The sequence below is a fragment of the Cyanistes caeruleus genome, chromosome 7, assembly GCF_971803275.1.
Source record: "Cyanistes caeruleus chromosome 7, bCyaCae1.hap1.1, whole genome shotgun sequence".
Taxonomy (NCBI): Eukaryota; Metazoa; Chordata; class Aves; order Passeriformes; family Paridae; genus Cyanistes; species Cyanistes caeruleus.
The window spans coordinates 6,543,729-6,566,756 of record NC_141707.1 but is presented as its reverse complement, the minus strand read 5'-3'; the positions used below and the strand labels follow the sequence as shown (position 1 = coordinate 6,566,756).

The following is a 23,028-nucleotide window of genomic DNA, read 5'->3' as shown; positions in this document are numbered from 1 at the left end:
ACAGAAATCATCATTTTCAGGGAAGGTAGCAGTTAGTAGTTCCTTTCTTCTGTCGCGTGTGGTGTATGTTTATCTTTTTCTGTCCATCTGAAACTGCAGTCACTGAGTCTGGGCAAGACAGTTTAATGCCACAAGCATAAGGGAAAGCAGATGTATGAGGAACATCTCCTTGAGGGCCACCCTGATCAACCTGCTCTGCTTTACTGAGGGATGTGAGGATGCTGATCTTGTGAACTGCCCAGATAAGTTTCTTCTTGCCCTGGGAAGGCTTGGCCCAAGGTCATCCCCTGATCACGCTTCAGTGGTCCCATTTTGACTGCTGTGTTGTCAGGTGGTGAGATATCCCACCTAGGTGATCAGGTTTTCATGTGAGAGGCATAAGATCTCATTTTTAGGAAGCAGAAATTTGTAAGGACTCTTTGAAGAGATTTCAGTGGGAGAGATAGATCTTGTCATTCAAGTATCTCTTGCGTGTGAATTAAGTGGAAAAGCAGTAATCTCTTTTCCTGAAAGAAGTAATTTCATCCTGATAACAGCTTAAACTCTAGGAAAACAGAATACAGGAGAGAAAGGCTGTTGGAGAGAGTTAGGAGCCATCTGGTTCATTGCTTGCTGTATTCAAACACTTGGGCTGTTGTGTGGAAAGCAAAGTTCCAGTACCCTCTGAGAAGCACAAAATAGATGGTGTCACGCCACTCTGACACACAGTAACCTTCTGTCCAGGACTAATGTGAGATCCCTTCACACTTAATTTAGCTAACACTCAAACTTTTGACCTAGAGCTGTGTTTTGCTGAAAGCTCAATATGTTGTGGAATAGGGCAGAAACCATTGTCTTGGAAATCTCTGTGTTTACCTAGAATAAACAGTGGATTGCTTTTTTCCTCAGAGTACTGTAGGAGAATCAGACAATGGAAGATCACTGTTTTGTTGGAGGGGAAAAAAAGCAGCACCTGTGAACTATGACTTTGTAAATTCTGTAGGAAAGACAGAACTTCAAGATTCAGGAAGCTGCTGCTCTGAAGTCTCAACTTTATGAGGCATCCAAGCATTTTGTTGTTTATTTCAACAGAATAAAGATTTTACCTGCTATCTCTGCAGATGAAATCCTGAGCAGTTCATAGATTTTACAGGCTCTGAGCTCTGCTTCTCCCTCATCCTGTTGAATTTACAAGGTCTGCAAACTTTCTCACATCCACTGCACACACACTGAAGTCAAAGACGAGAGGCTGTTCTGACTCAAACCAGGCTGCTTTCAGTGGAAACAGAGGCACTGTTTTATGTGGTCTCAGAACCCTTTCACCCACTTGATTTACTTTTGCTGGTATGTAGATTCCAAATCGTCATCTATAGAAGTGCTTGTCACTGCTGAGTTTCAGCTGAAATTAGCCTCTATTTAAAAATCTTTTGCAAGTGTGTGTCTGTGTGTGTGTGCCAGGACTGACTCATCTTGTGGAAATTTCAGCTGCCTGATCTTTCACAAATTGGGATTAATTTTTTTCTCTTGGATTTTTTTTTTTTCCCCTAGGATATCAATATCTATGAGAGGTTTCCAGTTGGGTGAATTTTCTTGTATTGTTTCTAGATATTTTTCTCAGGTTTGGGATGAGAAATCCAAATGTGATTTAACCTTTTTTCTTATCACTGGCAGTAACTGTGGTGCTCTCAGGATAAAGGAGTAGTTACAAAGGCCCATTTCTTGAATATTTAGCTTTTTTCTAGTGAACAGATCTTGTACATCTGATTTTTTGAGTCATAATAGGCACAAAATACAAACATGCCAACAAGCCACGTAGCTTAGACAGCTGTCCAAATATTTATCCTTGTGTCCCTCAATCATTAACATGTACAACTGAAATGCTAAACTGTAGTTCTGTTATAAATTCAAACCCATTGAGAGTTTTTTTGTATCCTTTTGTAAAATTTTGTGTCTTTGACAGATGGCTTAGTAACCCCATGCAGCATCTTCATAGCACCTTCATCTCTTTTGGGTCCTGGGGGATGTTGGTGGGTTTGGGGCCACAGCTGCCCATACAGAGGCTGTCTCACTCCTTGGTTTCAGAGGGATTTACTCCCAGCCATGGCTGAGGCTGTGGTTCCACCTGGAAACCCCTGCAGAAAAGGACAGCACAGTGTCTCAAATGATAACCATGATCTGATTCAAATATGTCTGAGTACAGATTGATGCCTGGTGGCCAGGATTGTGATACCTGTGGAACAGGAGAGAGGGCAGGTCTGGGGGGATTTACTGGGATCCATCTTTCTCTTTCCCATCTTGTTTTCTGCTTTTCTCTTTGTTGGACTAGAATGTGGTCTCTCAGGTCCCCACTGGCCCCTCTCAGAGCAGGGGTGAAGGCAGCTGTGGTGGCTGCAGGGAAGGTGTGAAGGATGCTGGAAGTCTCAGGCTGTTTTCTCCTGAGGGATCTGGCAGGGGTCACTTGGCAGCTGCTTTTTCTCTCACACATCATCCTTGCTTTGATTTCAGTCCTGGAGGTTAAGGTCTGAGTCCCAAGTGCTCTGTGCTCGCGTGTAGGAGCAGAGATCTTTCAGGGAGGTCGTTAAGCCTTCTCTTTCTTCTCAGAGACAGAAAACAAGCAAATGGAGATTGCTCTTGGTTATTGTAAGTACACATGGTTGTGTTTTAAATGAATGTCCTCAGCCAGCAGCTGATGTAAAGTTAAGGAGACAGTGTTCTGCCAGCGTGAGGGATGTTCATTGGCAGCTGACAGAGAAATCCTGCAAATGTCACTGAGGCAACAGTGTCCCTAAGTGCTGATTAGTTTTTGTTCTCTTGCATGACTTGCTGACAGAAAAGCACACACCTTTGAGAAATGGAATTATGGCGTGGTTATGGTGTGTTTGTAGCCACAGTGAGGAGCCACTGGAAGAGGATTGGGTTGTCAGTTTGGGAGGTCTGTTATCATCTCTGAACTTCCTAGGTCTCTCATCAGCCAGCCAGAGACACATCCAGAATAGCCTTCTGCAGACCTCTGGATATGTATCAAAATGCCATTGCCGAGAGATAAATGATCAGTTCACAAGAGATTGTCAAGCTGACATCTTGAAATATTCTCTTCATTTTAGACTGACAGGCAGGGACTGCTCCCTGTCCCTGAAGGAGGGTGAGCACGGTGCCATCCTCCAAGGCAGTGGCAGAATTTCCTAAGCAGTGACATTAAAATTTCTGTGTTAGCCTGCCAGAATGCTGGGTGAGTTATCCTTTGGGTGGGAGCACAAGAGGTTCTGGCCTTCCTGATGACGTTCAAGTGAGAAGAGCAGCTTCAACCTGCAGTTGTGACCTCGAGCTTGGAAAACACTCTGGACATTTTTTGGGTGCTCTTCAGAAAGGCTGTTCTCCTTTCTGCCAAGCACAGAGCTGCAATTTCTTCTAGTCATTGGCTCTGCCAGTGCTTATCCTCTGCTGCTGCCTTTATTTGCCTATCCTTCCCAATGTCTGCTCCATTTCTTGGTCCTCTCCCCTTCCACCTTTGCTCCTCCCAAACCTATCCTCACTGAAAAAGCCCCTAGGTGATGCCCAACTATTTGTCCCTTGCATCAGCACAAGTGTGGAGAGGTGGTAAAACAAACCTTGCTCTTGCCCTTTTCCTCTAGACTGGAAAAAAACAAAAAAAACAACCCAACAAAAAAAGCAAGAAAGGTGAAATTTTTCCTTCCGGGGTAAAGCTTTTGCTGACTTGAAAAAAGCCAGGATTTCATTGCTAAAATAATACTTTATTTTTCTTTCCCCTGTTCCCTGCCTCTATATCTTAAGTTCATCGCTTTGTTTAGTCCACGAATCACCTGTAGTCCTTCAGTGAAGGTTTTTGTATCTTGCTGACATTATGTATTCTTGAACAGTGCTTTGCACAGTAGGGACACAGCTCTAGCAGGGCTCTTCAGGGTGTAATCAGAACCCAAAATATATGAGGGACTGTGTAAGCGTAGCATTATCATACACTAATTATCAGCTCATTATGGAAACCTTTCCTTCAGAATAGTGGCATCTCCTTCTCCTTTGTTAATGCTCTTTAAAATGTTTTATTAATGCAATTACCTGAATTTAACTGAACAAAGCAAGGCCTCTCATCAAAAGGCACATGCAGGCAGGTATGCAGCTGCTATCTCAGCAGCTCTCAGTCCCTGAAAAGCAGTGTGTCCATCCTGATGCTGGAGAAAAGGAAGCAGTGAAACCAAAAAGTGATTCCCCACCCCCAGAACTGTGCCAGAAATAGAAATTCAGTGGTGTAAACAACAGCCCAGCTCAGACCACCAGGTACCCAGCCTAGGAGTGCAAGCTTATCAAATATGAATGGAGCACTTGGGATGCTGCAGAGTGTTACTGGTGGGGTGGTGCTCTTAGGTGAGAAACGAGAGTGGCAGCCCTGGCTGGAGAGGGCCAGCATGGGTTCCCCCATTTTAATATTGGCATTTTTGTCTCCAAGATGTGTGCAGCAGGCTTTTTTTTTTTTTCTACTATGACTCAAACAAGTGGGACTTTTTTTTCTCCCTTCCTCTCCTTGTGTGTTCTGCAATTTCACATATGGCTAGAAAATCATAATACAAAAGAAATTTCAATAATGTGCCTGTGCTTTAATAAAAGGAGCCATGAACAATGCCAGCTCTGAAGATAGCATACAGCCGTTGAAATCAGACAGGGGAAACAGAACATCAGTCAGATGGAAAAGTATGATTTATTATCTCCCTCCTGGCAAAATTACAGTGACAATGTCTATGCAAAGGAATCTAAAATTACTGACTTACTGTATTTCTGTCATAATTTGTACCAAGAAAACATACTAAAATAGATAGGCCTGTCACATATTGATCTATAGTGAAAACTATTTTTAAAATTATGTTATGTACTTAGCTACTGATTCTGTAACATATATATCACATTATGCACAAATATATTATTACAATAGGTGAAAGAAGGTGGGCTTTATTCAGAATTTGGCTAAAAAAATCCATGGAATTGTCTTCCCTGGAGCACATTAATAGATGGGAGGCCCCAAAAGCTGAGAACTCAGTGGTTCTGGCTGTGCCACACACAAACTGTCTCAGAGCTCCCCACTGAAATGGATGAGACCCAAAACCTGAGCATCCCTCCAATTCAGAATCAGTGGGAACTGAGCACAAGCCCCCAGTTTTAGTCGTGGTGCAGCAGCCCAGTGCAGAACTCGGCCTGTACATGCAATCCCAAGGGATTGGTATTTTTCCAGTAAATATGACACAAGAATTAATGTGTGCCCAACATTTGTACTGCCAGAGCTGGGGCTGGCCTTTCAGTTACTCAGTCCAGGAAGCAGCCCACCAGCTCTGCTTGCTTCCAGAATTGGGACTGTCCAGGGAGCAGCTGAAGGAGAGGGGATATCTCTGCACAGCTGGAGGAGAAACTCTGGAACTTCCCCTGCTCTTCTTCCATGGCTGCTGGAGCCTTGCTGCTAAGAAAATGGAATATGTAGTACATGCAGGTGTTACCAGCTCCTTCCAAGAGAGGTAGAATCGAGTCTGAGGCTTTATTGTTGTGCCAGACAATGCTCAGTGGGGCCAAGGAGAGAACTGCTCATCCCTTGGCTCTCCCAAGCTGCTCATCTCTGTCACCCAGGCTGTTTCTGTGGGGCTTGTGAGCAGGAGGTCTTCAGGTCATCAGGTTAGGAAGAAGGATGTCATCCTTAGAAGCATTCACAGCTCATTAGGGAGAAGGTTTTTTTAGGAAACTATTTCCTGCCAGAGTGAGGGGAAGTACAGGTATGTGTTTGTTGCCACTGGAGTGTGCTCTATGCAGAATTGCATTCATTAAAAAAATGCTCAATCAGCCAATTATTCTAGTTACTGTCTTAAGAGCTATAATTGGGTAAGTTATGTAGTGACAATGTTCAGTCTAGTTGCAAAATAAGGATACATGAGCCATCCTTACTCTGTTCTGTGGTAATATTAGAGGTAATTCTTTGGGAATTACAGTAAAATTAGTATGCTTGGAGAAGCAGTAGGGTTTGAAACAGCTCCTGAAAGCAGGCAATCTCAGTCTGTTAACTGTGGTCATCCCAGTCAGCAAAACCTTTCTGACTGAGGGTTAGCTCAGTGTGCTCCCTGTGTAAGCACCCCAGTGTATTCTCTCATCACAGATAAGCCATTCAAACCCGTTCTCAGTTCACAACCTTCCCAGCCTGTGCTCATAACCAAACCATGACATCCCCTGAGGGATGCAAACCTCCCAGACACTGCTGGCAACTGCAGAAGGAATGGGACAAGTCCACATCTCTTCCCTGGTGATGTCTGGTTGCATTATACCGACCTCTGTAATAGAAATTCAGTGGTTTATCCATACAGGGAGCTTCTCCCATCTCTCAGTGTGGACAAAGCAGGAAACAGCAGACTCAGGTACCACAAAAACATGTGTAAAAGGGATCACCTTTCTGACCAGGTCCTCTGTTCCTCTGTCCCTGCTCCAGGAGGCTTTCTCCTAGAGATGGCTCCTTCATTGTAAAAGCCAGCCAGGAGGGAATGGAGAGCACAGAGCTGCCAGCTGGGCTCACTTTCCCTGCTGACATTCAAAGGAGCTTAACGAATGTGAAGCACACACAGACATTTTGTCTGTGTCCGAACAGGGCTGCACTTCACACGTTGGAGCCACGGACCTATCTGTCGTGTCTGTAACCTTTCAGAAGGAGTCCCCTTCCCTGGGCACTGGACATGTCTGAACTAAAAAACTATTGTAATCAAGTCATAAAAACTATCACCAAAGTAAGAGAGAGCTCCAGTCCCCTCAGCCCCAGGGTAGGTGAGGTGCAACTATTGTAAGGAATAAAGTGAGACATATATCAAAGCAAAGAGAGCGTTCTCACAGAAGTGCAAAGTCATGCTTTTACAGAAAGCTTTGCTACAGCTCTCGGGAGAGAAAAGCAACCACGAGACTGCAGATACACAGCTCTGGTGGAAAAGGGGCCAGGACTCAGCTCAAGGTTGTCTCTCTCATCAGCTAATGGAGGAGTCGCTCTTCAGATCCAGACAGGGTTCCAGGAGCCTTTTAAAATCATCAAATTACGTGGCACAGAGCAAATCTATGAGTACAAAGCTCCTAAAGCCATCCCAACCCTGACTCATCAGATGTGGGCCCAGGATTCCCAGGATGAGGCACATCTTCTGTGCCTCTCACCTGCCCTACGGATCTGCAGGGATCCCCAGGAATCTTTAAAAAAGAATGGCAAGGATAATGTTTCTGATTATGGACAGGCATGGCCTGGGAATGAGGGGAGGAGAGGATTACATGACCTGGAGCCATTAGAGCATCCTTGTGCATTTCCACCTCCAGAATCCAAGCCTGGTCACCAGCACGCTGGAAAGACTCTTACATTAGCAATGTTTGTGTGTGTGTGTTGAGGGCTCCCTTAAAAACAGCATGTGCTTCTGCTGCTTCTTGAAAGCCAGGTCCTTGGTTCAGCCAATCTGCAGCATGGTACAAGCATTTTTCAATTTTTGCATGGCAAAGTTGATTTGTATTGCTCGTGCTCCATATAAGTAGGATACAGCTCCAATTTTTTCACTGCAGATAAATTATCTAATGACTTAGTAGTTTTTTGCTGTTGCAAAGTCATTTGCAACCTGATGGTGTTTTCAGTGAGCGTGCTTGTCCATAATTACTCAACACATTGTTTATTTGAGCAGCTTTCCACCTATGGAAAAACTAAGTGGTTACAGGTTCTGTAATGTAATTGATATTGTATCTCCACTAGCTAGCTGGCTGGATGATTTTTATTTTATTAAGTAAGTGACAAAAGTGAGAGAAATTTTTGCCCTTTGCGGGATTTTGTGTTGGCATATACAAAAGAGCCATTTACCAAACTTTTAACACAAATTAGATGGTTATTTATGCACTGCTAATAGTGAAAGCCAAATAAGCAGCTTGAAAGAGATTGGGGCAGGTTTCAGTCTCACTTTTAGGTGGGACTTGTTCACCAGTTCCTTCTCCACAAATTTGGCGCCTGCAAAATTTCTCAGCTGAAAGCTCTGAATTTTCCTGCAATCTTCTACTAATCTGCCTGAGATCACAGGCAATTTCAATAACAATGAAAATTATTCTAATTTCTTCTCCAGGAGTATCTCTGGTAAATGCTATCCCAGTTCCTTTTTTATTTCTCTCCCCTGGTTTATGACTTCTCACCTCAGCCATAATGCGGAAGCCATTTTTGCCTCTGAATTTATTCATCAGGTCCTTTCAAACTTTCTTCCCTTTCTTGCTTCCTGACAATAAATTCCCCACCTGAAACTAGCTACAGAGATAATTTCCATCAGAATTGCCACTGTCCTTAGCATCATTAAAAGTTACAGCTCCTCTTAAGATGTAGGTGCCCAATTTGACAGATGTCACTCTGCATCACTCTGCTTTTCCTGCTGTTTTGTCTGTGTTGAGCAGGATGCCATCAGTCCAGCCTGTCTGAGGGAAGAGGCTGAATGGGATTATCTCTGTGAGTCTCTTGAAATCTGAAAGAGGAAGGGATCGACAGCAGTGATGGTTTTCAGGTTTCCTTTTCTTGGAGCCCAGCACTTGGAGGGTATGGGACACATTCAGACCTGTAGGTGGGAGGTGCATGTGGATACAGCTTGTGGATCTGAATCAATGGCAGGGTGTGCAGAAGAGCCAGGTGAGAATCACTGCATCCCAAACCACCTTGGCATCAGCAGAAATGCAAAGCATGGCACTTCCTTTTTAAGGGGTTGGCACTTCTGATGTGTTCTCAAGGGGGGAGAAAGTATTTCAGCTCCATGTTCAGTAAAACTGCCATGGAGAGCATTTTTCCCCTTTGCAGTATCGTCTAGAAGAGGAACATCCTTACACACCTCATCCTTTTTTAGTGTTTGAAGAAGGAGCTGGGAGTTGAAATGCCTGATTTTGGTTTGCAGTGGTACTGAGAGTCCCAGTATCTCTTCTCCCTTTTCTCTGATGTGATGGCTCCTTGGGTTTCCCCAGAGCTCAGAAAACAAGCCCACTGGCTTAGTTTTGTGCTCATACCTCTCTTCATGTTCCAGTCAATCAAGCAGATTTCTCCAGTTGTTCTGGCCGTGTTGTAAATTCACCTGTTCGACTCTGAAGAGCACCACAGGCCCCAATAAGACATACTCAGTTCAGTGGAAATACTTGGATTGTCTTCCAGTGACTTGGACAGCCCCTGCACGATGATCAGCAGGTTCATTCTAACATGATTAGATGGTTGCAAACACTTATTTTGCTCCCCAAAAGAAAAGTCAAGTATTCCTGATACGATAGCTGTGAAGAGTCTGTGTTGCTCTGCACCTGTCTGGTAGGAGCTGATAAATCCTGATAACTGGATCTCAGGCTTTGAGCAGCCTGGCTCCAGCAAAGCTGTAAATCATTTTCCATGAGGCTGAAAACCCAGGTACAAAGAAAATGCCACACAATTCAAAGCCTTTACTTGCAAAAGTGAGGAGAGGTCCAAAGTGTTAGGAAATGTCTTTGCTAAACATCCTTGAAGGAGCTGACATCTAAATTCATGGAGTAGAAGGTCTCCAGGAGTAACAGGTCTCTGTAAAAAGTCAGTTTTAATAATGTAAGATCCACTGGCTCTTGAAATACTCAGGTGCCAAATAGCACTTCAGTCTTGTAAGGCAGCTTGGAAAATGAGCAGCATTTTCCCAGCTCCTTGTGGGGCATGAATCTCAAACCCTGAATCTGAGCAAAGCCAGCTGGAAGAATCCAAACTGATCGCAGGGAACTGTGAACAAGCTTTAAAACTTGAGACGTCTCCTGAGCTGGGGGACTTGGGAACTTGTTAGCCTGGTGAGCGTGGCAGCAGAGCAAAAAGTGAAGAAAATGGCTTCTTATTGACTGACAGAACAAACAGGTGAAGAAAAAAATATCAGTCAGATGTCATCTTCAGGGTTTTTTGTTTGTCCTAGGTAAATCACTCCCTCTCCAGCTCTCCAGAGCTGGTGGTGTCAAAAGCATCAAAGAGTGATTGATGAGCAGACAAGACAGAGAAATCCTGACTGTAGGCAGGCAAGAGGAGGGCTGCAAAATGATGTTTCATAGATACAGATATGCTTCCTCCATTCACTCAGGGAGAACATTCCCTACTTGGTGATGATGTGGGAAAGCTTTTCCCGTGTTTGGGGCAGCAGAGGGGTGGCTTAGGTGCTGTAGCTCTGGCCAAGACATGAGCTAAGGGAGAAACACGGAGATGAGGTTCAGTAAGTGAACCTCAACAAGAACCTCTCTTCAACAAGAGAATTCCTATGATTAAATGAAATGACTGAGGTGCTCCTTGTAAGATCTTGCTTAAAATCTTGAGGTTTTATGTGTCAGTTATTGGTGTGATTGTACCAGCTGCCATGGTCTAAAAAAATGTTTGATTCAGATGTCTTCAGCTGTAGAAAAGCATGAAAGAGTAGATTTAAACAGTCTGAGTTCTGAATTCAGATTTCCATTTTCTTCTCTCTACCTCCCCCTTAGGTTTGGGAATAATCAGTTTTGTTGGCTGTTGCCTATAGAATTGTTTGATCGTGTGATGTCTCTGGCTGTCCATCAGTCCTTATAGAGGACTTGAGGGCCTGCTCACAAAATAGACCTCTCAGAGGTATGAAATTTCTTTGGGTTTTTGGAACCTCACAGCTGACTAAAGAAGGACCCACGTGGTTCCCAACCCTGTAAGAGAGGAGTAGCTGGGTGATGTTAGCAGTCATAATTCCTACCTGTGCTGGCATTTGCTTCCAAAAAGAGGGTGAAAGCAGTGGGGAGCTGGTGTGTGTGTGTGTGTGAGAGTGAAGATTAGGAGGTGGGGCACCTGTATCCTGTTTGGTTTCCCAGTTTCCCCTGCTCAGGGCGTAGCTTGTTTTTCATTCTGTTTCCTTTGCTGCCTTTTTCATGTGTTTGTTTATATCGTCTATCAAGTTTATCATTATGTGCTCGCGCACATAAAATCTTTATTAGCCGTGTGAATTTTCTATTCTCTGTTCTAATTTTCCTTCCTTCTTGCATTGTTAACAAACTCTGCTGATTGCAGATGTTTCCCATTTGACTGCACCTGAGACTCAGGTTTTTCAGCCACGCAACAGAAGGAGCGCTGGCTCCTTCCTCCGGCCATCCTGAGGAGTGTGATGGGGCCATCCCACACAGAGGCAGGGGCTGAACCTGGGCTCACAGACCTCCTTGAGACCAGTAGAACAGGAGAGAAACAGAAATTGGGTTGTGATTTTAGGGGTGGTTATGAATGGGTTGTGCTGCTTGGAACTATTTGAAGTGACTGGCTGAAGGAGAGGGGAATTAGGGTCTGTGCAGAGACTGAGGAGGTCCTTTGTGCTCCGTGTCCCATTTCAGCTGCTGTTAAAAGCCCTTGAATGGTGGATAGATGTTGGCCATGCCTGCTTCCCACCAGCTTGGCTTGACTTGGCCCCTACACTGACAACATCCAAGAACACATCACCCCACTGGCTCTCACCCCCCTCAGAAGTGGAGATGGGGTAAAAAGAATTTCAGTGCTTTGCACTGGTTTGGCCAAGTCAAACTGCTCTACTGACTGATGCCTTCTACAGAAGGGCCCAATTTGCTCCTGATAGAGCCATTTCTGAAATCATACTGAGCAGTAGAGAACCATGGAATGGTGCAGATGTGTATCCATGTTGTGGCTGGGCATCCTGAGCACCCTTTCCTTCTGGGCAGTGGTCAGAAGAATGCTTCTTCACCAACATCTCTTGATATCCTGCCTAATAAATCCTTCCCTAGAGAGTTTTCTAAAAGATTGTTCTGCCTTAGACACGGGAGTGAATAAATCACCAACTTTTGTGATCCTTTGATCTTAACACTCTTACCAGAACATCAGTTTAAGGGACACAGATAAAGCATTTGCACTGTCCATGTGGGACAGTGTCCTCTCTACTTCCTACTCCAGAAAACCCCCTGTATTTTTTCAGTGTCCTTCAGCAGGGATGAGAGTTCCTTTTCTGGAACTGTTGTTTGAACTTCAATGGCTACAAAAGTGTAAACCACCCCTCTTTCATGGGGGAAAAATCTTTAAATCAGGAATCAGGAAACAAAACTTCAGGACGTCCTCTGCTGGTTCCTTGTTCTTCACTGGCTCCCAGTTTGTCATTTTGCTGCTTGGTCTTTCTGCTGCCTGTACCAATAGATAGAGGACTTTTTGGCCAGTGTCCCAGAATTGTTCCACAAGAAGGGGAGCACCAGGGAAAGCAATAGCTCAGATTCAGAGCCTGCAGACGACAGTTTCGGAATGCTCAATGGGCAGGGATTTGCAGATCGGATCCCAAAGCACATCCCACAGCGGATGGCACCAAGGCTCTCATACACCAAGTGGACAGGAGGGCTGGAGTCCTCCAGGATAAGTGGCACTGAAAAGTGACCAGAATGGTCAGATGGAGGAAGATCTTGGTGACAAGACCAAGTGGCTTGACCTTAATACAGCAGCGAGGAGGAGGTGACAGGGAAGGGTCTGGTTCATGCCAAAGCAGCCTTTTATTTGGTGGCTGCTCACTCTGTTCTGCCAGGGTGTGCTTTCCCTCTCTAATTGTGTGCAGCTCTTCCCACTTGGGAAGCTGCTCCCAGCGTCAGGCAACATCCTGGTTTATTACAGTGTCATTTTCAGGGTGCACCACCAAGGTTGAGGCGGAAGATGTGTGTGTCATGTCTCGTTTGCTCAGCTGCAGAGTCATTCAGGGGCAGCTTCCGCTTGGGCTGATCCTCTTTGAGCTGTGGATTGGGCTGCAGCCCTGGAAAAGCATCACATATTTCTTAGCATTGCAGCCACTGGAGTAGTGAGGATGGGTACAATCACTGGAGGAGATGTCAGTGAAAGCTTCCACAAATCACAAGATCTAGTTCTACTGCTCCATATAATTAGTGATTAAAATGAGTAAAAACAAAGCAGCAATTTTCTTATTGATCCCTCAGCAAATAGTTCTGTCTGTTTGCTTCTGTATTGTTTCTTCTTATTAAATAGCCTTGAATAAGAAATGTCAGTCAAATGAATTTAGATTCCTGGTGCTTCAGACAGAAATCAAAGCAGGATTGAAAGAGGAACGATAATTAGAGAGAGGAATTCCACCTCCACACACTTCTTCCCTTGCTCAAGGAGTGCTGATTTTATCTAAATTGCCAAAGCCGTGAGCAAATGAGAGGTGATGGGAATTATAGACTGCAGATGCTGAGACAAAGCAAGGGAAGCTTTAATTAGTGCATTTTAAAGCAGAAATGAATTTCCTAGGAATAAATTATTCGACTGAATACACATGGAGTTTCTTAGAGGTGAACTGAAGAGCTTTTTACACACCAGAAACAGGGCTCACAGGTTGCATCTGTCTTGTAGTAATGAGTGACCCATCACTGGGGTCTGAAATACATCAAGATGAATCCTTCTTTATTTGCATCCCACTTTATCTTTTAATACTGAGGAATATTTTTTTTAATATTGAGGAATTCCCACAGCTGCAGGTTCACATAAAGCAGAATGTTTTCCCAATACCACATTTACTCATTGAAATGTTGGTGATGGATGCTGAGAAACTGGGAGTTACATATCGAACCTACTGGTACTGAAAGGAAGTTATTTTCATTTCAATTCTCCTCTTATTCTCCTTCCTTAGCTCTGTTGCCATGCTTTCGTGACACTTGCACACACATAAGTCACTGGGAACCTTAAAACACGAACCTTTCTATGTTTTCAGCAGATTTTCACAGCTTTTTAAAGGTTGAGACAGTAACAACTCTGTGCAGTTTGGAGGTGGATAGAGCTTCCTGGCTGAATTGATGGTGCTGAAACAAAACCATTCAGCTGGGTGCTTTAATCCTGAATTCCCTAACTCAGCAGAATTACTCAGTCTCTTAATTATTTACGTATTTTATGTGAGCCTGTTGCACACAAACCTTGTTGAAGCAAGCAGGAGAGGGGCCAGGCTGAGATCTCATGGTTGTGTTACGGGAGTGCTCACAGACCCCTGATGCAGGTGCTGCACAAACATGGAATAAAATGGGTTTGGCCCTCCAAGAGCGACACTGTTCACCTCTGCCCTGAAAAGCAGGAGTGAAAACACCCCAGGAGGCTGGGGGATGGACAGGCAGCATCTTTCCAACAGCTTGGGGGTGGCTGGCAGTGCTGGTCTACATGAGAGATGAGAGAGGCTGGGGGATGGACAGGCAGCACCTTTCCAACAGCTTGGGGGTGGCTGGCAGTGCTGGTCTACATGAGAGATGGGTATGGCCTGGAAAATCAGCCTGTCCTCCCTTCCTGGAATGAAGGGTCACCACTCATGACCTTCCACAGATCCTGCTCTTCTTCTGGCCACGTGTGTAAGGTAAAACATACAGGTAGAGCAAGGTACACCCTCGAGGCTTCAGCTCAGTGTTTTTGGCAAAGGGACCTAAAGTCCTGAAAGACCCCGCACTCTTTGTGGGAAAACAAGGCTGAAGCTCGCTGGTTTTTCTGATGCTGTGGTTGCCTGTTTCAGCTGTTGCTCTTTTGTGCCAGAGGTTAACTTGTATCACCCATGATGAATGACTCAGTCAAGGGGTATTGAACGCTGATGTGTTTATCTTGTGGCAAGATGGGAATGTTGCAAACTTGTGAGCTGCGGGAGGCAATGGGCTAATTTGAGATTTGTTCCTAGCCCTCGCCATGCGAATGGTGTCGCTGCGAGCCCAGCAATGAAGTTCACTGTGTTGTAGCAGACTGCGCAGTCCCCGAGTGTGTCAACCCAGTCTATGAACCAGAGCAGTGTTGTCCTGTCTGCAAAAATGGTAAGAAAGAACTGTGTTGGCTTTAACAGAGATATAAAGGAAACATTTGATTGAAATGCTGTTACTGAGGTTTGCTTCCATCGGCACAGGCTGGTGTTTGGGCTGGTCCTTCTCCTGGTGCTTCACTTATGGGGTGAAAGTTAAAACTGCCCTTCCTGGCCTGTGTCTTCTCCTTGAAGCAGATGGAATGGCTGGCTTAACAAAGCTTTTGTAGGATTGAGTCCTGATATCAGTGATTGTTGTTTCATTTCTTTGGTTTTTTTTCTCAAAATTAGTCCAACAGAGAATCAAATACATGAGAAAAGAGAGGGTCTTTGTCCCTACATTAAGAAACCAATGGTTATTATCTAAGGCCAAGGGAAAAGTCAGCAAAATCAATGGCAGAACTTTTCCTGTGGCCAGTAAGGCACCCACCAAGCCGAGAACATTGTTAGTTGGGTACTGGAGTCTGTGTGTAGCACTGGCCCTCATTGTCCTGCTGAGGTGATTTCATGAATTAGAGTCTGATTCATCAACACTTTCAAGAAATGTTTTGGAACGACTGAAAGTACCTATTTGGAAAATAAATCTGTTTCCAAAAAGGTCTCCCCGGTCTTGTACCACAGCCTGTACTCACATACATCTCTGAAAAAGCACCTTCCTCCTAATGTAGATGTGAAGACAGATTAAAAGGTAAGGCAGCTGCACATAAACCTTTTCACAGCTTTCTAAACATGTAAGAAATGGCCACTTGGATTCGGCTCCTTGTGTTTAGAATTCACTATCCGTATATATTTGCTCTTACATACATCACCGCTGCTGGGTAAGAGTAATGGCTGCTTTTGTACCTAAATGAAAATGTTGGTAAAGAAAATAACATTTTCAACACATTTTCTGCACTGTAAGACAGAGTAAAGGCAGAGAGTTGGAAACATAAAATACTTTAACTGAAGGAACTTGAAAAATTAATGAAAAATTAAAAAATGTTTGGAAAATTATGCCATAAATATTACTTGAAATCCTATGGTTTGTATCTGTATTTCTGTTTAAAAATATTTTGTCAGATTTTCACTGAGTTTTGTGTTTCTGTTGGAAAGCAGAAAATGTTCACAGGAAATCTTGTTGGTTTGTTTTTATTGCTGGAGTTCAGAGGAGAGGTTTGTTACCCAGCTCTGTGCACCATCTTTGTGTACATTTGTGTTTGGGTGTGAGGTTTCTTATCACACTCAACAAGACTGGTGCCATGGGTTGGTGACTCAGGGGTACCACAGGCTGTCACCAGGCTTGTCACTGAGCTCAGACCCATTCACACCCCAGCAAACACCTCTGGAGCATGTGTGGGCTCTGTGTTCCCATTGTGTGTAGGGCACCATCCCAAATCCCCTCATTTACAGTGGCAGCACATCCCATCCGGTTTGCGTCGCATGAATCCAACCTGTGAGCATCCCTGAGGCTTCCCAGCAGTGCAAGCTCAGAGGGGCCTTCACACAGGCCCAGGAGATGCTGGATTTCCCTCCCAACCCTTCACCACCATGACCATTTCCCCCAGGAGCCACGCTCCCCCTTCGGGGGTTGGAAAGGGAAAGGGAAAGGGAAAGGGAAAGGGAAAGGGAAAGGGAAAGGGAAAGGGAAAGGGAAAGGGAAAGGGAAAGGGAAAGGGAAAGGGAAAGGGAAAGGGAAAGGGAAAGGGAAAGAGCAGCTTCTGTTGGTGGGGACAAGGACAGGAGGACAGAATGAAGACCAGCTGTGTGCTGAATGGACTGTGGGACACAGTGAAGTGATTGGAACCCTCATGGGGAAGCCAGGACGCTTCATCCATGGTTTTACCAAATCTCCACTCCTCTTTTCGATCATCTGGTGGGGATAAACAAAGTTCTGCAGCTGAAACCTATTTTAGGCCTGGATGTACTTCTCACCATCCCCTTCAGAGCAGCCTGGATGCCTTGGGGAATCCTGTTCTCTGGGGCTTGCAGCACAGCTCAGCCAGCAGAGGGTCGAGGCTGTTCTCTGGGATGGAGGAGCATCTCTGCGTGGGGGTGCCATGGGGGGAGCTGAACCCCTCCTGGTGTCCCAGCCTGGCTGTAGTGATGGAGACCCCTCAGCTGGAAGGGCTTTCTGCTCCTCCTGCTGCTGCTGGGGCTGACTGGCTTACAGTTGGCCCAAGCTGGCAGTTTTGGCTGTGTCCTTCACAAATGTAATGAAGTGATTCCCACAGTGACAGAAATTAGCAGGCACCAAGGCAGTCCCTGTGTCACGGGGAGTCTGATGATCAGAGTTTGTTACTGCTCCTGGACGTGGCTGAATGTGGCACACACTGTTCACCTTTCTCTTACAGTTTGGGAGATTCAAGTGGAAGTAGCAGCCATTCCTGTGTCTCTTCCCATCTGAATCCCTCTGACACATCCTAATGAATGAGGAGCACAGTGTTCTCAGCTCTGTGTTCATCTTGAGACCAAAATTGTGTCTTTCAGCTCTCCACTTCAGCCAATCAATTAAAGCTCAGTTTCACAAATGCATGAAGATAACACAAGCTGACAGACCCACTTAAATGACTGAAACACCCCTTTTTAAATTTATTTGTTTTTTTCCTTTCATTCAGTAGCTTTTGTTTTCTGCCAAAGGGTTGAAGACACAATGCCATGTTCTGGTCATAATTTCAGACTGACAAACAGAAGAGCTCAAGGTATACAGTTGCTGGGTGGGGGGAAGTAATTTCTGTGGTGCAAATCCTCAATTCAAAAGCCATCCCTTAAAATTTTGGTAAGGAAAATCCTTATTTAAGGTAAAACACAGCTCTGCATCATTTCCTGCACTCTGCTAGGGGCATGGCTGGTCTGCTTTTTTAGCTGTTGCTGCTATTAATGAGAGAATAATTCTCTTTCCATACAGTCAGGTAGATTTTCATAACCTTATTAATTACATCCCACCAAGGGCAGAAGTTCTGTGATTCAGTGAGCACTGGCACAGGTTTCCCAGAGAAGCTGTGGCTGCCCCATCCCAGGAAGTGCCCAAGGCCACGTTGGACAGGGCTTGGAGCACCCTGGGATAGTGGGAAGTGTCCCTGACCATGGCTGGGGGTGGAAGGGGATGGTCTTTAAGATCCCTTCCAACCCAAACCAGTCTGGAATTCTGTGATTCTGTGATAATGCAAAAATCTGTTGATTCTAACATTTCTGGCCTGAAGATTCATAGAAAGCCAATAGCGATTTCTCTCCCATCATTTAAGAGCAGTCTGAACAAATGGCTTTGGAGATTTGTTCCTTCTTGGCCAAAGAAATGAGACTGTTACCTCGTACCTCACTAATCACAGCAGCTCATTCAAGGCAGGCTGTTCCTGGCAGGGGATGCCACTTTCCACACGGAGCATGTGGACTTCACTGGGAGGCTCTCATTTGGGGGTAAGGCAGGCAGAGGACATTTTCTCCTTCATGTCCTATCATCCAGTTTGTCAGAGTGGATTTTAAGGGCGATGGCTCCAGGTGCTGTGCAGCATTTCTGTCACAGAGATGAAAGGTCACTGGATTTCACGTTTCCTGGTAGTGACAGACTGCAGAATTATGGCCCCGAGTTTTTATTTCCAGTCCCTGTGACTTCTCCAGACGAAAGTGTGTCACTGCTGTTAACTCTCTCCTCTGCAGGATCTCAAAGTGGCCTGTCACTGTTAGAGTCCAGTCCATGCCACCATCGCTGTCCCTCCTGCCCCAGGTCCTGCAGTTCTGTGAGAACATCCACCCACTCCTCCTATGCCACAGCCTTTCCAAGCAGAAATTCCCAGCGAGGTCTGCATGCTCCCATGGCCAGGGCTTAGAGAGGTGCCTGTGTGGTGTTCCTGGGCCCTTCTCTCCTCACCCTGTGCTCCTCATTCATTCATTCCCAGACCTCTGCTTGTCCCTCCTCATAAACCCATCCACTGCAGTGCACAAAAGGAGAAATTCACTGTGTTTCATTTTCTTGAGAGACGAACAAAACAAATACTATAAATTTTTGGGTTGGGGTCTGGTTTTGCCTCTAATTTAATTTTTGTTGTCACCAATCCTCAACAAAAGAATTTGTTACCCAATGAGCCAGATAAAAGCTAACATGTCCACAGTGAAATATTTCCTGGCAAGTGTGCTTACACAGCCTGGGCTTCTGGAGACATTCGTGATGGAATACTGGGCATCAGGAAGACATTTCGTAGATAATCTGTCACTGAGTCTTTAATTAAAGTTTTAAATTATCGCAGTTGATACAGATTTCCAAGTAAAGAGGCTGATCTTGCCATCCACACACAAGTAAAAGATCCCTTTGACCTTCAACAGATTTTACATTGGTAAAATAGAATGTCTTCAGGCAAGGCTCTTGTGGGTATTTATTATAATGTCCTATAAATATTAATAAATCCCTGCAAATGTCTTCATATTTGAGGGCATGAGCGCAAAAGTGAGTAAATAGTAATTTATTTCTGTGCATATAAACTCACGTTTTACCTAAGCTTCTCTCTTAATTTACTGAAATATAAACTTGCTGCTCATTATTTCTCTGTTGGAGTTAATTTGAAATAAGCGTTCTGCACCCAGCCTGATCCTGCTGTAACACAGTGTGTCTTGCTGAGGAACCCCCCAAGGATTTTCCCAGCCCGTTGAAGCCTTTCCTTTGGCAAACAAATCCGTGTTACACTTGTCCCTGGGCGAGCTGTGCATGTCTCTGTGTAGGATAACACCCGGGGGCAGACCTTTGAGGCTGCCTTTTCTCAGTGAGTGCTATGAAGAAATGCATTTTGTCCGAGTGGGAGATGTTTGGGACTCCCAGGGGTGTCCCTTTGGAAAAGCTGTGCTGTGGACAGTGGGGCAGTTGGTGTGTGGACATGGGCCAGGCTGTTCCCGTCCTGCCCAGCCAGTTCAGAAGTGGTTCATGAACTTCATTTCCATTCCCAAAGTAAGCAGGGCAGGAACGTCCGGACGCCGCGGAAAGAGGCGCTGGCAGTGCAGTCAGGGAGCAGCGCTCTTCCTTCCCAACCAGGGACAGCCAAACCCCTGCCCAGGTACTGCCCTGGGAGGGCAGTGGGATCCATCCTCTTTGCAAAACCCTTTGGGATTTTGCAGGACAAAAGGCTCCATCTCAATGTAAATCCTTTTAGGTGAAGGTGATGGATTAACGGTGCGTGTTGGTAACCAGTACTGACAAAAACCCTTCCCCACGTGGTCTCTGTTGTTTCAAATTATCGCTGTCTTGAAAAGTGCCGAGGTTTTAATGTGGAATTATCCAGTGCTGGTGCTTTATTGCATAAATGTAGCTTGTTATTTATCTGCAAGATGTGGATCGCTGAAGCTCCAGGTCATTGTTTTGGAAAGCTTCTGCTTCCAACTTGATCAATGACAAAAAAATCAAGGAAGCATGGAAAAAAAAATTACTAAAAGTTTGAGAAAAAAAAGGGAAGTATTTGGGAACAGGATGTTTTGTCTGCCATTTGATTATATACAACTGTTGGAGGATAAAGGCGACACAGAAAATGTGGCAAGAGGATGAGAGAAGACTTCATTTACTTTGTGGAAAACAGTGATTTGGAGCCATGGGGAGATCCCTTTAGAGAAAAAAACAAAAAACAAAAAAAACCAACAACTAAATAAAATTCCTCTTCTAATTTATTTCAGAAATTCCTGAAATGGCCAGATTTTAAGATTGCACTTAAACCCCCTTCAGTCACAGTCTATGCAATGTGCTGGTTGGTTGTGCAGATGCAAGGGAATGTGCCCAGCCAAGGAGAAGAAGTGCTCCCCACGCCGGATTTTGCTGGACTCCACCATCCTCTCCCCAGGTCCTGGCAGCTGAAGGCAGTAGCGTAGCATAGCCCACGTCACCCTGCATGGTTGGGAGTTACTAATGGCAGCCAACTTTTGGGGCACTTGGTCACCCCCACAGCCACCACCCCCTCTGGGTGTCAGCCCAAGGGGCCATGGGAAGGATTGGATAATGTCCTTTGAGATGACCAGAGTGTGAACTGTGGTGCCCTTTTAGCTCAATTAAAGCAGTGATTTCATTATCAACAGAGGAAAGAAAGGATTGATTTGCAAGTTGGTAGAAGATACAAGACTGAAAATGAGGAGGTGTATTTGGGCCAGGCAGACACCAACCTGACAAAACACTTCAGTGCTCGCTTTACTGTTCCTTGAGAAGTCATTTCCCTGAAACTGATTTTCAGTGGAGCTTGTCCATCTGACCACTTCATGAAGATGCTGAACTTGCTGGTGAGTATTGGACACAAAAGCATCTGTCAAGAGCTAGATCCTCCATTGCTTTGGAAATCTTCAGCACTTGGATTATCCAGATGTTTAAACGCCCTGCTGACTCAAGGTTGATCTGCTCCCCATGGTCAGAGCTGTTGGAAGAGGCCTCCATAACAGTGAAGAGCTTTGGAAAAATTAAACCTTCCAAAATTAGGCATCCTGGTGTTGGACAGCATCAGGGAAGGCTGAGTTGAATCTGCTACCTCGTGAAGTTTGAAAGTGAGACTGAGAGCAATGAGGGAGAGGAAAAGGCTTTAGAGAACAAGAAAAGCCCTGAAGTGAGCAGTGCTTAATGTGAATAAGTTCATCCCACAGCTCAGTGCTCACACAAAGCCGGGGTGCTGGGCTGTGCAGTGACAGGGACGCTGCTGGAAGAGCTCCATTCCCAGGGAGCTGCAGCAGGACAGCAGCCCCTGAACGTGGCATGTTCACCTGCACAGGTCACCCGCTTCTTCCCGAGCCTCTGTGTGCTCTGCCTCTGCCCAGCAAGCAAGAAAGGGATAATTCACAAACTAAACACGACAGGAAAAGGCTCTGCCTGACTGCTGAAGGCCAGGCAGGAGCTGAAAGCGGCTACCCCAGGTCCTAACCACGCTTCCACCACAGCAGAGTTCAGATGAATGTAAAAGGCACCCTGAAGAGAAGGGTCAGGGAGGATCATGAGAAGCCATGTGTGGGATGGAACCAGCTCCAAAGCTCTCTTTCAGTGGACACGGCTCTCAGAGATGTGGGAAACACGTTACCTGCTCTCCATTACTCTTCAAACTCTGAAATACTCATGGAGAAGCTTTTGCTCATAATGATTGTTCCCCTTTGGGAAAATGTTGCTGAAGTTTGTGTGCACTGGCCTGTGAGAGTGGTGGTTCAAGATCCACTACCATCATGATAGTGTCTTGTAGAGAAGGGGTGGGTGAGGGGTTTTTTGGAGGGGAAGAGTTCCTAGATTCTGTTTGGGAAGCTGGGTTCCCTTGCAGAACGCAAGGAGCCTGGGCAGTACTGAAATTAAAGCAGGCACTGTGTTGCTGTTCCCCACCTGATTCTTGGTGTGACTTTAAAATGCCAAAAGTGACTTCATGATCCAATGACATTGCTGTAAACCATTTTGCTGCAAGAGAAGCTTAAAGCCAAATCCTGTGTCTGTGTCACTTGGTGTAAAACACAGCATTGTTTTACTCTGATTTACTCCAGCTGAGGGAGGATCTGACCTGCTGATAGCTCTGGGTGGCTCAGAGGCACATTGCAGGAGGCTGGGGTGCTTTGCATGGTCAGGGTTTCTGAAGGGATTAGAGAGGGTTTGCTTTGGCTGCTCTAGAAGGTTGGGATTATGAAGCATATCTGTACGAGGAGAGCGGCAGACACTGTCTTCATGTATTTCTAATTTGATGAATGTTTAATGCTTCTTTATTGGAGCCTACACATATGTAGAGGACTTGAAGAAGGGGTTGACTTATGTCAAATAATTTATGTTTGAGCTACTCCTTTTATATGAAATGCAGACTTTACAGAGCAAAGAGACTGTAATGAAAATATGAATTAAAGATTAGAGCTAAGCAAGTCTGAGAACACTTAGAATTAAGAAAGATGCTAACAAGTTTTCTCCTGCTTCCTTCCCTTCCCTCCACCTTTCCTACAGCTCCATCCCCTCTCCTTTGGCAAGGTGCTGCATTTCAAGGCAGCCTTCTGTCCCTCCCACATGGGTACAGCTCTGTGAAGGACAGCAGGCAGTGATCTCAGCCTGGCTGTTACTATGTGGTCATACACTACCCCAGCCTGTCACCTGCCAACTCACCCATCACTTTGGCTGGAGAGATAAAGAAGTGGGTTGAAGGTGTGTTTTTCTTCATCTCTCTCCCTGATTTGCTGGTGAAGTGCATCAGCTGGGCAGAACAAAACTGAGTGCAGTTTTGGTGGAGCCGATTGCCAGAGGGACCCTCAGTTTGGTCAGTACAGCCAGGTGAGGGTGCAAGGACACCGTGGGTGGGTGGCAGTGGTGCTGCTGTGACAGGGGTGGAGCTGTGCTGCC

At 45.3% G+C, this 23,028-nt stretch overlaps 1 protein-coding gene across 4 annotated transcripts in view; it reads left to right on the top strand.

Annotated features, from left to right (window-relative positions):
• Window positions 1-23,028, top strand: part of VWC2L (von Willebrand factor C domain containing 2 like) — a 46,342-nt gene that overhangs the window by 3,918 nt on the left and 19,396 nt on the right. For 2 of the 4 annotated variants that reach the window (XM_023930621.2, XM_086896302.1), the window contains 2 exons: window positions 14,631-14,760; window positions 20,373-22,559. In XM_023930621.2, coding sequence (XP_023786389.2) covers window positions 14,631-14,760; window positions 20,373-20,398 — 156 coding nt within the window. In that variant the 3' untranslated portion in view covers window positions 20,399-22,559. Of the gene's footprint in view, window positions 1-14,630; window positions 14,761-20,372; window positions 22,560-23,028 lie in introns of those variants that run through there. The other 2 variants (XM_023930617.2, XM_023930620.2) reach the window with 1 other exon arrangement.